This window comes from Amphiprion ocellaris, chromosome 12 (genome assembly GCF_022539595.1).
Source record: "Amphiprion ocellaris isolate individual 3 ecotype Okinawa chromosome 12, ASM2253959v1, whole genome shotgun sequence".
Lineage (NCBI taxonomy): Eukaryota > Metazoa > Chordata > Actinopteri > Pomacentridae > Amphiprion > Amphiprion ocellaris.
In genome coordinates this window covers 15,996,521-16,011,083 of record NC_072777.1, presented here as the reverse complement: position 1 = coordinate 16,011,083, position 14,563 = coordinate 15,996,521, and the positions used below count along the sequence as shown (strand labels likewise).

Below are 14,563 nucleotides of genomic sequence, written 5' to 3'. Positions count from 1 at the left end.
TGCATGAAAGCTTTTACTGTGTGACCCTTATTTAACCAGTATAAATCGTATTGTCCCTTAAGGTTACAGTCTTAGAAATGGCTTTACTGTAACCACAGAGATGCAAACAAGGACAGTAATTAAGTTCCCTCACCCACATCTGAATCTGTCTGCTAAATCAGTTTCACGGAAGTGGGACTGAAGGATGTGAAACTGAGCAGCGATTTCTATAAATCACCTGTTAGCTCTCACTTGTATGTCCTCTCTCTGGTTGCTGTGGTGATGAGCGTGAGGTGCTTTCTCGATCTAAATTGTTTCGATCAGAGGAACTGCATAATACTAAGCAGCCTTGAAAGCCCCAGCAGTTTTCTCCACCATAGCTCTGTTTATTTTGGAACAAGAACAAGACAAACACAAGTGACATTTTATTTATTTTCCTGCTCTTGCCCTCTTTACCCCCTTAACAAGCAGATTCATGAAGAAGAATTCCTCGATAATCCATCAGTTTCAGTCCAAAGTGTGTGCACTCCAGAATGTTGACACCAAACACATACACTAACATGTAGATATAATGGAGTGTGACCAGGTCTAACGCTAAAGCACAGTCAGATAATAAGGGGCAATATCAGATAAAAGGGGCATGAGCAATGAGGCACGTGACATGTTTGATTGTGACTAGTCCCTTGGGTGGTCTAAACACTGCAGGCTTGTGGCCTCTCACACCAAATTAAGTAGTCAGGATTTAAAAGTAGCTTTCAAAATATTTAATGAGGAAAAACCTCTCTGTCAGTATGCTCTTCATGCTCACTTTTTATTTTCAGTGCATACTCTTTGGAAAAGTTTCATTGTAAACACGGACATTTAGTGTTTCTTGGACCTGGTTTAAAAAAACAGCTTAAGTTGCATTATCTAACAGTTTTCTCTTTAATTATAACATATGATTTAATAAAGATAGAACATTTTTAGATGATGCCTCATTTACTGGCTGAATGGCCAAAAATATTATTAGTCATTTGAAATCAGCATTAGTGGACATGCAGTTTATCTTGTTATTCACTGAGTGATGCTTCGTTTTAGTTGTTCTCTATAAAACTGCATCTGCGAGGCACGATAAGAACCAAAAGAGGAAATGAGGAAACCTCAGACTATACTCAGCAGACTTAACATTTATCTTCAGAGAGGCCATACAGGTGACCTCGGTTGCAACATGTTTCAGGTTCTGCCTGATTGTAACATAGTTTGTTTCTGCAGCGCACATTAAAATGGGGAAAACCATGATCTTGCTGTAACCTCAACAAAAGCACTTTTGTTGCCAATGCCTAGCCACAGATGGGTGTCTGAATGTAAACCTGAGTGTCTTTAGTCAAGGTTTTGCACACCCACCAATTTACTGAGAGTTCACGAAAGGTTTCATTGTAACTTTCTAAAGAAGCTTTATCATTTGTACATATCAAACTTTAGGAGAGAACTTTTTTTCAGTTTTACAGCAGACTTATATAACTATAACTGTAATAAAAATACAATATAACTCCACTTGAATCATCCCCACTTTGAAATTTGTACATAAACCCTAAAATCTAATCTCCATAATATGATATTCTCATCGCAGAGGCAAATAATAATTTCATGATCCTGAAAGCCAGCACTGAGGTCAAACATGTGAGCAGCTCTTCTTATGCACACGCGTAACGTCAGTTCCATCTGATGTTTGGACCAAGCACACGTTTAGTTAGAAAGCCACAGGCAGTTCAGCCCGGTTTCAGTCAGCAGAGTGAAAATTTGCTGCTGATGACAGGTCATGTGAAATGAAAGTGCTTTTTACATCCTCTCTTTTGTGTTTGCATCTCAGCGGGCAACCAGAGCACGGCCATGATCCTCCTCCCAGTGTGTACATCACTCAGTGAATTCAGCCTCTGTGGAAAAAGGCAGGCGGTTGGATTGCTGCCATTTCATGGCTCTAACTAATACCAAACCTCTGCACTCTTCACAAATTACAGCATACACCACACAAGGCTGGCTCAAGACAACAGTCTGCAGTCTGCAATAAAACAGTTCCTTCATGGCCACATTAAAAACAGGGCGGTAGGTCAGAGGACTTTTAGCTTATAACTGATTACTGTTGGCCATCAGCTCAGAGTGTGTAGGCAGTGTATTATTGGAGAGCAGTGGTGAAAGAGAGCTTAAGTAGTGCTGTCCAGGTAGGGGATTCTCTGAGGGATTCTCCACTGAGAGAGCAGTCCAAGGACAACCAGGAGAATGTTTTAGTGGAAGTAGGGGGGATGGGCTTTTGTTCAGACCCAGAGAGGAGGAATTGGCCACCCCATAGTGCCCCGCTGGCTGTGGTCTGCAGCCAGTGCAGCAGTAGGTAACTCTGGAGCCAAGGTAGAGTGAGAAAGGAAGGGAGGAAACTCAGAGAGAAACCATGAAAAATGTGGAGCATGAAAATGTCTCCCTTGGTTTATGGCAACGCAGCCTGGCTTCCAAGAGAAACACATCTTTAAATTTAACTTGAGATGTCTCTTTTTTTCTTCTTCCACTCCCAACTGCTGGCAAGGGCCTGGTTTTGTAAGCAAAGCCAAGATGCTTGGAAACTGTGACCATGTTAAAAAAGCACTCAATAATGTGGCTTTTTGGAAATGTGGCGACAGCTTCTGTATGAGGGGCTCAGTTTTCAGTGTCGGTGAACATGTTTGCTGCGTGTGCAGCTGCAGAAGAGATCTCAGTACCAAATATTCAGAAAAAAAAATGTTGATTTAGACACTGAAGGCAGATTTACTCTAGGCTAATATAAGTGTAAAGGTGAGAATATTTTAACGATATCATTATGTTAAATATTCTGCAGATTCAATGCACATCTGACAAACTCTTTCTTGGCAGTGTAATCGGCTAAAGCGCATTAGTCTAATTCTCCAGAGCAACTTCAGACACACTCTTGTGGAAAACACAGGGAGAAATATCACAACTGCGTTTGGAGTAAAAGACTATAAATAAAAGACTTGATACTGGTTATTCCACTGAATTGGATTAAAATGATGTGGGGTGGTTGGAAAATTTTGGTCTGGTATCAAATTAAAGCTTTATACCAAATAATATTTTGCTAGTCTCAGGAGGAAGTAATCTCTCATGCCGATGATTCAGAGCTCATTTAAGAAAACGGTATCCAGCCCATCTCATAAGTCAGGACTCGATGGAACAAGCATACCTTTGAAGGAAAAACGGCATCAACATTCACGTTTTGAATAAAATGCTCCATTGATTATGAACACATTAGGCTTAGTGTTTAATGTACTTTTGCCAAAAACTAACACCGCTGCGTGCAGCGGAGGACATAAACATTAATTCATGTCTAAGAGATTAAAATATTGAGGGTAAATAAAGTTTGGGTGAGAGAAATATACATAAACAGCCATGGAACACAACACATGCTCAAATACTAAGGAAATTTTTTAGTACTTCACTTGATTACCTAAGCTTGCTGCTAATTTATATATATATATATATATATCTCAATATGGCACCAACACAATAATCGGGTTATTCATGGGAAGACAAGGGATTGTTTTGATCCATTTGTGTATTATGTATTTCTGTTGGGTTGTTTAAGTAAACATGTTAGTAGAAATTACTTTCTTTTAATTTACCGAGTCCTCCACTCATAGAAAGGTTATTGTGAGGCAATGTTAGCCACAAAAAGCTCAGGTGTCACAGTTACCCAAAATGAGTCACTGTATGTTATTTTTTGTTGGTAATACACTACCGTTCAAAAGTTTGGGGTCACCCAGGCAATTTCATGTTTTCCACAAAAACTCACACTTTCATTCATGTGCTAACATAACTTCACAAGGGTTTTCTAATCATCAATTAGCCTTTCACATCATTAGCTAATACAATGTACCATTAGAACACAGGAGTGATGGTTGCTGGAAATGGGCCTCTGTACCTCTATGTAGACATTCCATTAAAAATCAGCTGTTTTCACCCAGAATAGTCATTTACCACATTAACAATTTCTAGACTGTATTTTTGATTCGTTTAATGTTATCTTCATTGAAAAAAAATTGCTTTAAAAAAATATTTCTAAGTGATCCCAAATTTTTGGTAGCGTATGTGTTGCCTTTGCAGTTTTAAATTTTGTTCAGATGTTTATTTGTTTTTTTTTTTTGCTTTTTTTTTTTTTTTTACAACTAATTACTGTGGTTATTTATAAATAACCACAGTAATTAAAACACACACACACAGACACAACACTGGATCAGAACAAAGCTAGTCATATTAACCCAACATTTTATCTTCATATAAGTAAAATTAGCATTCAATTGAATGCAATTCATTTCAATTCAGCATTTTAATGCTGCCACCAGCCTTGCTAACCTGGTATGGTTCAGAGGCCAGGAAATGCTCACCAAAGCAAGGTTCGAGTACAAAAATATTTAATGCTTTATTTGAGACTCAACCCATGAAAAACAATGGGGACAGTTCTAAGCAGCAGCTATTGGTAGGCAGCACCTCTTGAGCTCATGCAGTTACCCCACAGCCCAAACACACAGCCTGCAAGTGAATCAACTCATATCATAAAACCACCGGGGTAACACTGCAGAGCTTCAAAGGCTCCATTACCAACAGCACAGCAGCCAGGAAGGACCACTCTAAAGTGAATGTAGGTCAAAACCATTTGTAATGCTAAGGCCATGGTGGTTCCCTGTGATTAAGTAGATTTACTGAAAAGGAGAGCAATACTGAGATGGCAGTGTACGTCTACAATTAGGACATATAGTAAAGACAACAACTACAAAAAAAGATGACGTACACAAGTTTCACGTGGGCTAAAAGTGACCTAACGTGCCTTCGTCCAGTGACTAGACCCCCTGTGGCGTCTGAACATGGGGTCTCCCTGGGCAATTTGTTGGACATGCAACATTAGCAACTGAGCGATGTCGACCACTTCTAGCAGTGTGACAGCAAGGAGGCCCAGTTAACAAGCACAAATCCAGACCAAAGGCTCATACTAATCCATGGTCTCACTATGTTTAAAGGAGTCTCGTCGTCTCCCTCCTCACACAGGAACGGCTTTCCTGCTTGTCTTTTTTAAATGAATGGAAGCCATTTAAGAGATTGTCACATGCAGTGTAAATTTCCATCATGACAATTAAAGACACTATGACTGTCATTTCCCAAATGAGGAATAAGCACAGAAATAAGCACACTAAACTGATTAATCATCTTTTTGCATGCCACTTTTCTCAGCTGCAGTTTCTCAAACACTTGCCGAGTTTCAGTGTTGCTTTTTTACCTGCCTTTCCTCCGGCAGGCCCATGGGTTCTGAGGCCTGCACTGATGCATTACAGCGGTGGAGGAGAAACCTCCATCAGCCAATCAAACAACCTCACAGATAATGCCTCAAAGCACTTGAGACATCACAGCTTTTAATCACATTAATCCCTGAACAACTGTAGACAGAAACCCCCCTCGTCTGCACTCACTGAGGTAATTTGTTTTACCCAGTTACTTTTTCAAACATATTAAGCATTAGTGAAATCTGTGAGGCTAGTTTGTTTTATAGATTGCCCTGTCCTGAGTTGCCATAAGGGACATATAGGACAGTTTTTAATGGAGGTGGAAAGGCTGACATGAAATACCGACCAGATGGACTTTCTCCTATCTTTCTCATAAAATTCTTAGGGCAGTTCACAAATCAAGGCCCTTCAGTGTTATGTTAAGCGTTTGGATTGTTATTGTTATTGTACATTTGCAAATACTAGTGTCGTTTATAGCTTCTCGAGCATAATTCAAGACCCAACCCATCCAAATATTAAATACGTAAGCAGTTAACACTTAATATTAGGCTGATAAAGTGCTTAAGGCTTTTACTGCCTTCCATGGAAACTGGCTTTCATAACTCTGACAACTTCACATCCAGGATAAATTAAGAGTAACAATTAAGAAAAGCTGCCATCTTACTTCTTAACCACCTCATGCCAAGTGAGTTTATGAGAAGCTGTTCGGGATTAAATCGTAAAATATCTGCTGCATGGGAGAGAAACAAAAGACGGCAGGTATACAGTATGGCCAGGCAGAAGGGGGGAAATGAAAAGTGAAATTCAAGATGCTAAGTTACAATGGAAAAACTGCAGCTCTCAAGGGGTCAGTTCTCTTTCAAGTGGTGAGAAAAGTGGACCCCATAGTAGACAAAGTTTGACGTCGGTCAGGTTTTTGGTTCAGTCACTATGATGTTGTTGCTAACATGACAACAAATAGCAAAGGGCTCCGAGACTTCTCAGTGAAATACAATGCAATCTAAAGGACCAGGGATTTATTTTACATCCCAGCATGATTTTATATCAAGTTTTTCCACTCTCAAAATGTTTAAATGAGGTGTTAGCTTCAAAAAAGCAGCAGTGGAAAGTAACAATGTAAACAAGAACTGTGCTTTCCTACAATCACAAAAGCAAATTGAAACACATTCTAATATATATGAATTGCGACATACTGGAAAGTCAAAAGTATAGAGGACAACTGCTCATGGTAGATTTGCTTCTTCTTTCTGTGATGCTCTGAAATAGTTGTATATTTTATGTTCTTCTTAAATTAAAATCCATAAACTTAAGTGAAAGCTGGAGCAGTGGAAAAGTACTCATATCTTAAATGTAAGTAAAAGTAATAACACAACAGTTTAAAAACACTCTGTTAAAGTAGAGGTTTTGCATTAAAAATCTTACTTTACTAAAGGTACCGAAGTGTTAGCATCAAATACATCATAATACACATTTCAGAATAGTGTTCATTATATCGTTTTTCAGCTTCCAGTGTTGTTGCTGTTGGAGTCCTACCCAGAATCTACAAAGCAACTAATAAAATGTACTAGCATACGACTATAAAACGGCATAATGTGAAAATACTCAAGCAAAGTACAAATCAAAATTGTACAGTACCAGAATATAAATGTATTTAGATGTATTTGTTACACATTTAAATGTATTTGTTACACTGAACAACAGTGACAGAGATACAACCCTATCATGTCATTAGTTGAGTTAAAAAGTTACGTCAGGGTAGGATTTGCAGACAATCTTTGACTGCTACTGGGTCCACTTAAAAAAAAAAAAAAAAAATGGAAAAACTTTAAACCAGAATTACAGCACTTGGATTTCCATTCCAGGACATAACATGTGGAGAAAATATAATTAGACAGGTGAATGAGAACAATAAAAATATTTTGGAGTGTGGTTAAATTTTAGTTTAGAGGTGCATTGCAGGATTTATTATTTGTAAGATCTTGGATACGATATTGCTGACAGCATCAGACTGCTTGGTATATCTAGAATACTTTATAAAACAATGTAATGGTTATTTATTTTACCATACACCAAGCTTGCTTTCCATTTAAATTTCTTTGGGCTTATTTTTCCATCAACAAACCTCTTTGGATGTTACAAATTAATGGACATTAGAATTATTCTTTTTTTAAAAATTATTGCTGGCTTTCTGTCTCTGGGATGCGGTGAACTTTAGAGAAAGATTCTGGATAAGTCAACAATTTTTGCTGCAAAATAGTTGACTGACAATGACGACACTTAAATGAATGTTTAGTCGCATACAATTATTTAAGTGAGAACTCCAGTACTTGAAGAATAATGAATAATAGTTTGAGCAGGTGTCCTTTCTATATTTATGGGAGTCTTGTGAAATATAGTTACTTTTACAGACACAAGTAGACTTATTAGACATGTAAAGGGCGGGGGGGGGGGGGGGGGGTCATGACATCGTGCCATTAAACATTCTTAATCTGATTTAATTGTGCTGTATATATATATATCGCTACCATGTGAATTTTTTCTCTCCTTCAAATTCTAAGCAGTCACCGCTCACCATCATGATAAGGCTGATTAAGAAATGACATTTCAACACCGTGGTGTCCTCTTATGTGAGTGGTAACATAAAAAAGCAGCTCTGTAGAATGTTAACCCCTGGAAAGTGACTGCAGGTGGACGTTTAGAGCAGCTCTGTAAACGGAGGAGATGTTGATCGTATCTGTGTCTGGATGCATAAAATATACTCCTCCAGGTCGTCACTGCTTTCTGGAGCCAGTAAATGTATACAAACTATAAATTACCCTCTTGTTTCGCGCTGCCAGAGCCACGGCGTCTTGAGGAGAACCTTAGTTCACAAAGCTGCATTAATGTAGTTACAGGAGGAGGCCTGAGGGTTTCTACATTTATCACAGAGATGTGTGATCAACAACAATCTTTTTATTAGAAAGCCTGATGCACACATGCCTGTATGTAATCTGTGATGTTTGTAATTATTTATAGTTCTTTTATTTTATTCTCATTAAATAAATCAACATATTAAACAGCAGCTATTATCACTCGTCTATTTTCCTTCATTTTGGTGTTTTTTTCTCCTTTAAATTCAAGCTCAATTGCTGCTTTTCTTTTCATTTTGTCGGCTTTTACTGCAAATGTAACAATAATGCGACTTTCAAAGTAAGAAAACATTTTATTTACAACATTTTCAGTGCAAATTATTATTACCAAATAGCACAACTATACATCAAAAGCAAAAAAACAACAAAACACTGCCGTCATGAACACTGTCGTGATTTCATTTCTAACGTCAAGCGAGTGGTTCAAAACCTTAAAAATTCACAACCGCATATTTCCTTCGGATGAGGAAAACGTAATGCACACTGGAGCTCTCGATAGAAAAACGACAGTAGGTCGGTGGACACTGGAGAAGGCCGCGAGTTGGTCTTTTAAATTAAATAATCAGTGTTTTCCTCATTCTAGCCCATGTGTTGTAATGAACAGATAAAACAGTCTTCATTTTCCCCACGAGTTAACCCTTAGATGCATGAGTGGTGAGGTCGTTTTCTTGCAATATCTTTGTCATGAAAAGTTTTTTATTATTTCATTTTCCACCTACTCCTCAAAAAACACGTTTCTGATATCATTATATCATTCCATTTATTTTTTTAAGTTACCTTTTATACATTTAAAGAATATTTGTATTACTACCCCGAGCTCTTTATCACTGATAACATCTTACAAGAGGTGATGAAGTGCACAAACTTGGAGAAAAAGAGTGGGAAAATGTCAACAAAACGGATACTGGCATTCTTCTATTGCTGCTCTGTGTAATATTCTTCTTTTTCAATCATCAAAATGTTCAAAATGTGTCATAAACTGAAAAATAAACATAATTCAAACATTATAATCAGTTTTGCGTGGACCAAAATATAATGCAACACAATAATATAAATTATTATTCTTCACCAAAAAAAGGTATAAAAACTCATTGATTCTTATTTTTGACCCACTTATGAAGGAAGATCCCATCACTGGTGCATCTAAGGGTTAAAGGACCACGTTGTGTCGCTACAGCTAATTGTTCAGTGAACTCACACTGCCTCTGCACGTGTGTCGAGATATCACCGTCGTTTTTCTATCAAAAACAGCAGACTTGTTCTTTTTGTTCGGGCAGCCTCTATATTAGCTCCTGTGAGGCCGCCATGTCCGTGTCCGTGGCCGCTGGCTCCGCGCCGTTCCCGCTCATGATCACGCACGTCTTATTGTGCTCAGTAATGTCCAAATGCCCGTGAGCCGTTTCCTCCTGAGCCTCGTCCGATTCGCACTCGCTCCTACCCTCGCTCTCACACTCAGACTCGGTGGGCTCTTTGGGATCCCTGCTGCCGGACTCGCACAGACTTTTCTCCGATTTGTCGTCCTTCTCCTTGTCTTTCTGAGCCTGAGCCTCTTTGGAGTGTCGCCACTTCATGCGCCTGTTCTGGAACCACACCTTTACCTGGAAACAAACAGCCAGGCAGCGTTTAGACTTTATCCAAACACGAGCAACAGCCACATTTAACTGCATCTTTTTTTTTTTTTTTTTTTTTGCACAGTCCTTGAAATGTTTTCTACATTTCCACATCAATTTGAACAATATCTTATACATGAGGCAGGATTTGTTGTAGAAAACGTGCATTAAGTCCACTTAAACACATCTTTGGAATATTTGATGTGAACTCGTGGGTGTTTTACTTTAGACATTCATAAACCAGGTGGATCTAACTTAATAGAGAACCTAGGTTTTAGTACAATTTTTTTTATTTTTTAATTGCTAGCAGTATTTCCTCAACTAGCCCTGTTTTTTGTATTAAAAATAATATTTTTGGGTCTATTATCCACCTCAGTCCTGTGTGATGTTTTTGATCCCTTAAAGCAGTTTTATCTGATTTGGACAGTTTAATATATTTTTCCTCTTTAGGTTTATGATTTTAGCATTGCTTTTATTTGAGCTCATCCCTTATAGGCTCTTTTTTTGAGGGGATTTGATGGCTTGTGCAGTTATAGATCCACAAGTCGGATGCTTGCCATCTTACATTGTACTTTTCTGTTTAAAGTATAAGTCATGGTTATTCTTTTATCTGACTTACTGATTTTTTTTTTTTTTAAAAAAGGGCTGCTCAACACTCCTTGAACATACTTCAAGGCAAACCTGTGGTCAGGAGTATTTCATTTTGCCCGGTAGGTCCTAGTGATATTGCTTTTGCGGGAGAGGCCTATTTCAAGCGGAGACATGACATAATGTCCAAATACGGGAAAAAAAGAACATGTAGCAGATGACAACAACTACATGGCTAACCTGCAATAAAATCTTTTCAAATGTGGCTTTCATCACAGATAGTCATGACATAAGAGAATCTGTTTCCATTTTATTTTATGGCATTTATGTTGACATACCTCTGGATGTGATTCTCTGACATCAGTACCTGACTGTTCTAAAATGTAAAAAAAGAATTATTAAAAAATAATAAGTGGTTAGGTGCATATATTGGGATGCCGCTGAGCCAGTCCGTTTGCAACATACATGATGCTACCTGTATAATGAAAGGCCTGGATGACAGCCTGTTCATTATTATTTTCACATTTCAGGTTTTTGTCCCTGCTGAATCTATAAACCTATAAGGATCAAGCAAAATGTAATGGCTTGTGTTTTATTAAATTTTGAAGATTAGAAATCTGAACACAACACACATTCATTTTCATTTCACGTCTTCGGTAGCTGAGGAAAGAGTTTAGCAACATAGGCCTGACTGTTCAATAAACAGTGAAATCCAAAACTAGTGAAGATGGCGGCATTTAGATCTGGCATGTGATATTGATAATTAAGAATTAACAGAGTTATTCAATGCAACAATTTAAAAAAAAAAAAAATCCAAATTTGATACATTTTTGTTTGTGGGATATTTTTTATGGGGGTAAATAAGTTCATAATGTCAGTGTGTGTGTGTGTGTGTGTGTGTGTGTGTGTGTGTGTGTGTGTGTGTGTGTGTGTGTGTGTGTGTGTGTGTGTGTGTGTGTGTGTGTGTGTGTGTGTCTACATTCAAAGAAGACACCTACACACTACATACAGTACATATTACAGTTGCAGCCACTCCTACATCTTACAATACAATTGTAAGTGTAGGAGCTAAATTAATTTTAGTTCTTTGGTGTGATGTCATCTCTAATTCTTTAATGCTCTAATTTTTGGATTTTTAATTTCTAACTTTTAACCGTCCATCTGATTCTTTAATTTTTAAACTGCCTTGTTCCCCTGTTTGATATGCGTGCTAATCTAGCTAATTATTCATATAACTTACTATCATTTTTACTATTTATTTTAATTGTCTCCTTATGTCTTGCTTGATTGTCTGTTTTAACTGTCAAAGCACCTTGTGGATGCTGTTCTTCAGGGTGCTATATAAATAAAGTTATTCCAAAAATAAAGTTATTAATTACATCAACTCCATAAATATGCATCATTAATCATTAACATGGACTCATTTTCAATGGGTTGCTGAGTAAAATCTACAGATCCCAGTCAATCTTAGGTTCCGGAAATAAATTAATTAGTTTATTCAGCAAAACAAAACAAACAAATAAACAAACACCTTTTGTACAAATCTGTGTGAGTTAATCCTGCAGCTTACCTGAGCGTCTGTTAGCCCCAGCATGGCAGCCAGCTGTTTTCTGTCTGGCTTGGTGACATACTTCTGTATTTCAAATCTCTTCTCGAGTCCTTTTCTCTGCAGGTTTGAGAACACTGCTCTCGACCACGACCTTTTCCTCTTGTATGTCTGAGGCATTGTGTCTTTTGTAAGGACGGCATATGGACCTAAAAGACAGGAGGAGCACACCAAGTTAAAGCAAAGACAGTTCAACAATCAGAGGGACATTCACTGCAGGGGTCTCACACCTGAAGCCAGAGACCTGACAGGCCATCTCCCGTCTGCTACAGTCCTACATGTGATGTCTACCTGGGAAGGTGTCCTGAAACTGATGCTGGCCTGATTGTCTGCTGCTGCTGCCTAGTGAACTCATCATGGCGGACGTGTCGCTCATCCCCGGGTCTATGGAGGAGAAGTACTGGCTGGCAGGAGGCTGAATTGGGACGTGGATGCCTGACTGACGGTTCGAGCTAACGATGGATGTGAGATCTGTTTCAAAGCGAGAGATGATGGGCTTCAGTCAGCAAAGAGTTATCGCAGCGACACACAGGCAACCTGCAAGAAGACCACATTAAGGACTCCACTTTCTAAGGATCAGAAATAGTCTCAAGAATAGAGAGAGGGAAGCTACTTTAAATGTACAGGCTGCTCTGAACAAACTTCCAGCTGCATTGCTGCTGTTTGTAGTCGATCCTGACCTCTGACCTCTTGTTAGGGCACAAGTGAGGAGAGGACAACCGCACAAGAGAACACTATCTGTGGTGTAACTACTCTTGGAACAAGTCTTTCAGTGCAGAGACAAACTGATTGCACAAGTGCAAAGTTATTAGTAGTTTCTGGATTGTTGCTTTCAAGTTCTGAACTTTGGACATGAGCTTGTCTTGTCTTTGAGTACTTTAAGATATAAAATACACAACCATTCAAAAGTTTGGAGTCACTTAGAAATGTCCTCATTTTTGAAATAGAAGCATTTTTTTTCAATGAAGATAACATTAAATCAATCAGAAATACAGTCTATTCATTATTACTGTGGTAAACGACTATTCTAGGTGGAAACGGCTGATTTTTAATGGAATATCTACACAGGGGTACAGAGGAACATTTCCAGCAACTATCACTCCTGTGTTCTAATGCTACATTGTGTTAGCTAATGGTGTTGAAAGGCTATTTGATGATTAGAAAACCCTTGTGCAATTATGTTAGCACATGAATAAAAGCGTGAGTTTTCATGGATTACATCTGGGTGACCCCAAACTTTCGAACGGTAGTGTGTAATATATTAAGGACATAAACCACATCCCTGTTTAGTGTTTTACTTGTGGCTGGTAGGACATGAAGTTTCTCCATAAACACCACATATTTTGGAGGGAATGTTTGTGTAATAAAATGTCTGCTTACCTCTTAGCGACGATTTCTCTTTGCATTTTGGTTCAAAGTCTGTAGACAATATCCGATCAATTCCAAACTTGAGGTCTTTGCTTGAAGGCGGAGGGGCTTGTTGGGAGTTAAATGCTGTCCTGGAGAATGAAGTTAGCTGTAGTCCGTGTCTGTGGTACGGAGACGCAGGACTCATCCTGGCACCGTACACTGACGGCTCTGGAGCCACGGGAGACGGGCGCAGCGGAGAGCCGCCGGAATGCGCCTGTTGAGCGCGGTGGTGGTGTCCCATGTGCACCATGAGGGCCGACGATCCCTGGATGTTCTCGGCATCTCCAGCCTGCAAAATGTCGGCGATGCAAAATGAGGGTTTTTTCATTGTATCCACAGCGAAGCCTCCAGCGCAGTAAGCAGACCAGAGGCTAAAATTTGATGCGTAAAACGGGTTGAGCCCAGCCGTGTACATCTTTTCCGCGTAGCCAGCCTCTAATACGTCGTATTGTTTCTCAGAGGAGTGTATAAACGGACAGGCATGTAAAAAACACGGGGCAGCGGTTTAGGAGGATAGATGACCGTCCTCTTTATCTAAGTGCCAAAATCGCCTAACTCTGAAATCCAAACCCTGCAGCTCCGCTCCGAAGTTCCTCCGCTGACACTGATTGGTTACTTTCTGAGCCAATGGATGTTTTGTATTTGCCACATCACACCCTGCAAATGAAGGTGATGTGTAACACAGGATCTCTCTCACACACGCATAACCAGGACACTTCGGAACAAATTTAATCTTGAGATGATGGATTGATGACTTAAAGAGAACCTCATTTTCAGCCGTATGACCGCACACGAAACCATCTTTACGCAATGATTTCACGTTAATTACCAATCTTCCTTTCGGAAATTGGTGAACAATTAGCCACAAGACTGCACATACTGGCGAGAAAGTCTTTGATCTGTCAGGTTTAAATACAAAAAGGGAAATTAAATTGAAATATTCAGTAATTTCGAATAACCTATAGAAATCTTGGACAGTCTCTGTTAGCGCACACTCATCCTGTTTTTGATGGGCTGTGATTCGTGCTAAATGAGCGGATATGCTTGCTAGATATGCCCCTAAAATAGAACCCGTTTAAGTATTTTAGGATACAGCAGAAATCCTTATTTCTTCCGGAGCAAGAGGAGGCGGTAGGACGACGACTTTATAATGACTGTTAGAACTTC

At 39.0% G+C, this 14,563-nt stretch overlaps 1 protein-coding gene across 2 annotated transcripts; it reads right to left on the bottom strand.

Moving 5' to 3' along the window:
* Positions 1–8,455: 8,455 nt before the first annotated feature.
* hlx1 (H2.0-like homeo box 1 (Drosophila)) lies at positions 8,456–14,008 on the bottom strand. Of its 2 annotated transcripts, XM_023264382.3 has the most exons (4): positions 13,367–14,002; positions 12,278–12,457; positions 11,951–12,135; positions 8,456–9,780 (listed from the first exon to the last, which is right to left on the bottom strand). In XM_023264382.3, the coding sequence occupies exons 1-4, from the start codon at positions 13,809–13,811 to the stop codon at positions 9,463–9,465; spliced, it is 1,128 nt and encodes a 375-aa protein (XP_023120150.1). In that variant the 5' UTR covers positions 13,812–14,002; the 3' UTR covers positions 8,456–9,462. The 2 variants fall into 2 exon arrangements, with proteins under 2 accessions (XP_023120150.1, XP_023120151.1); XM_023264383.3 differs by lacking the exon at positions 12,278–12,457 and having other exon boundaries at positions 13,367–14,008.
* Positions 14,009–14,563: the final 555 nt, after the last annotated feature.

Coding starts and splice junctions, on each gene's coding strand:
- hlx1 (XM_023264382.3), bottom strand. CDS start 13,811: ATGTACACGGCTGGGCTCAACCCGTTTTACGCATCAAATTTTAGCCTC. Junction 12,458..13,366: donor AGAGAAATCGTCGCTAAGAG/GTAAGCAGACAT, acceptor GCTTTGAAACAG/ATCTCACATCCATCGTTAGC. Junction 12,136..12,277: donor GTTTCAGGACACCTTCCCAG/GTAGACATCACA, acceptor CCTGTCTTTTAG/GTCCATATGCCGTCCTTACA.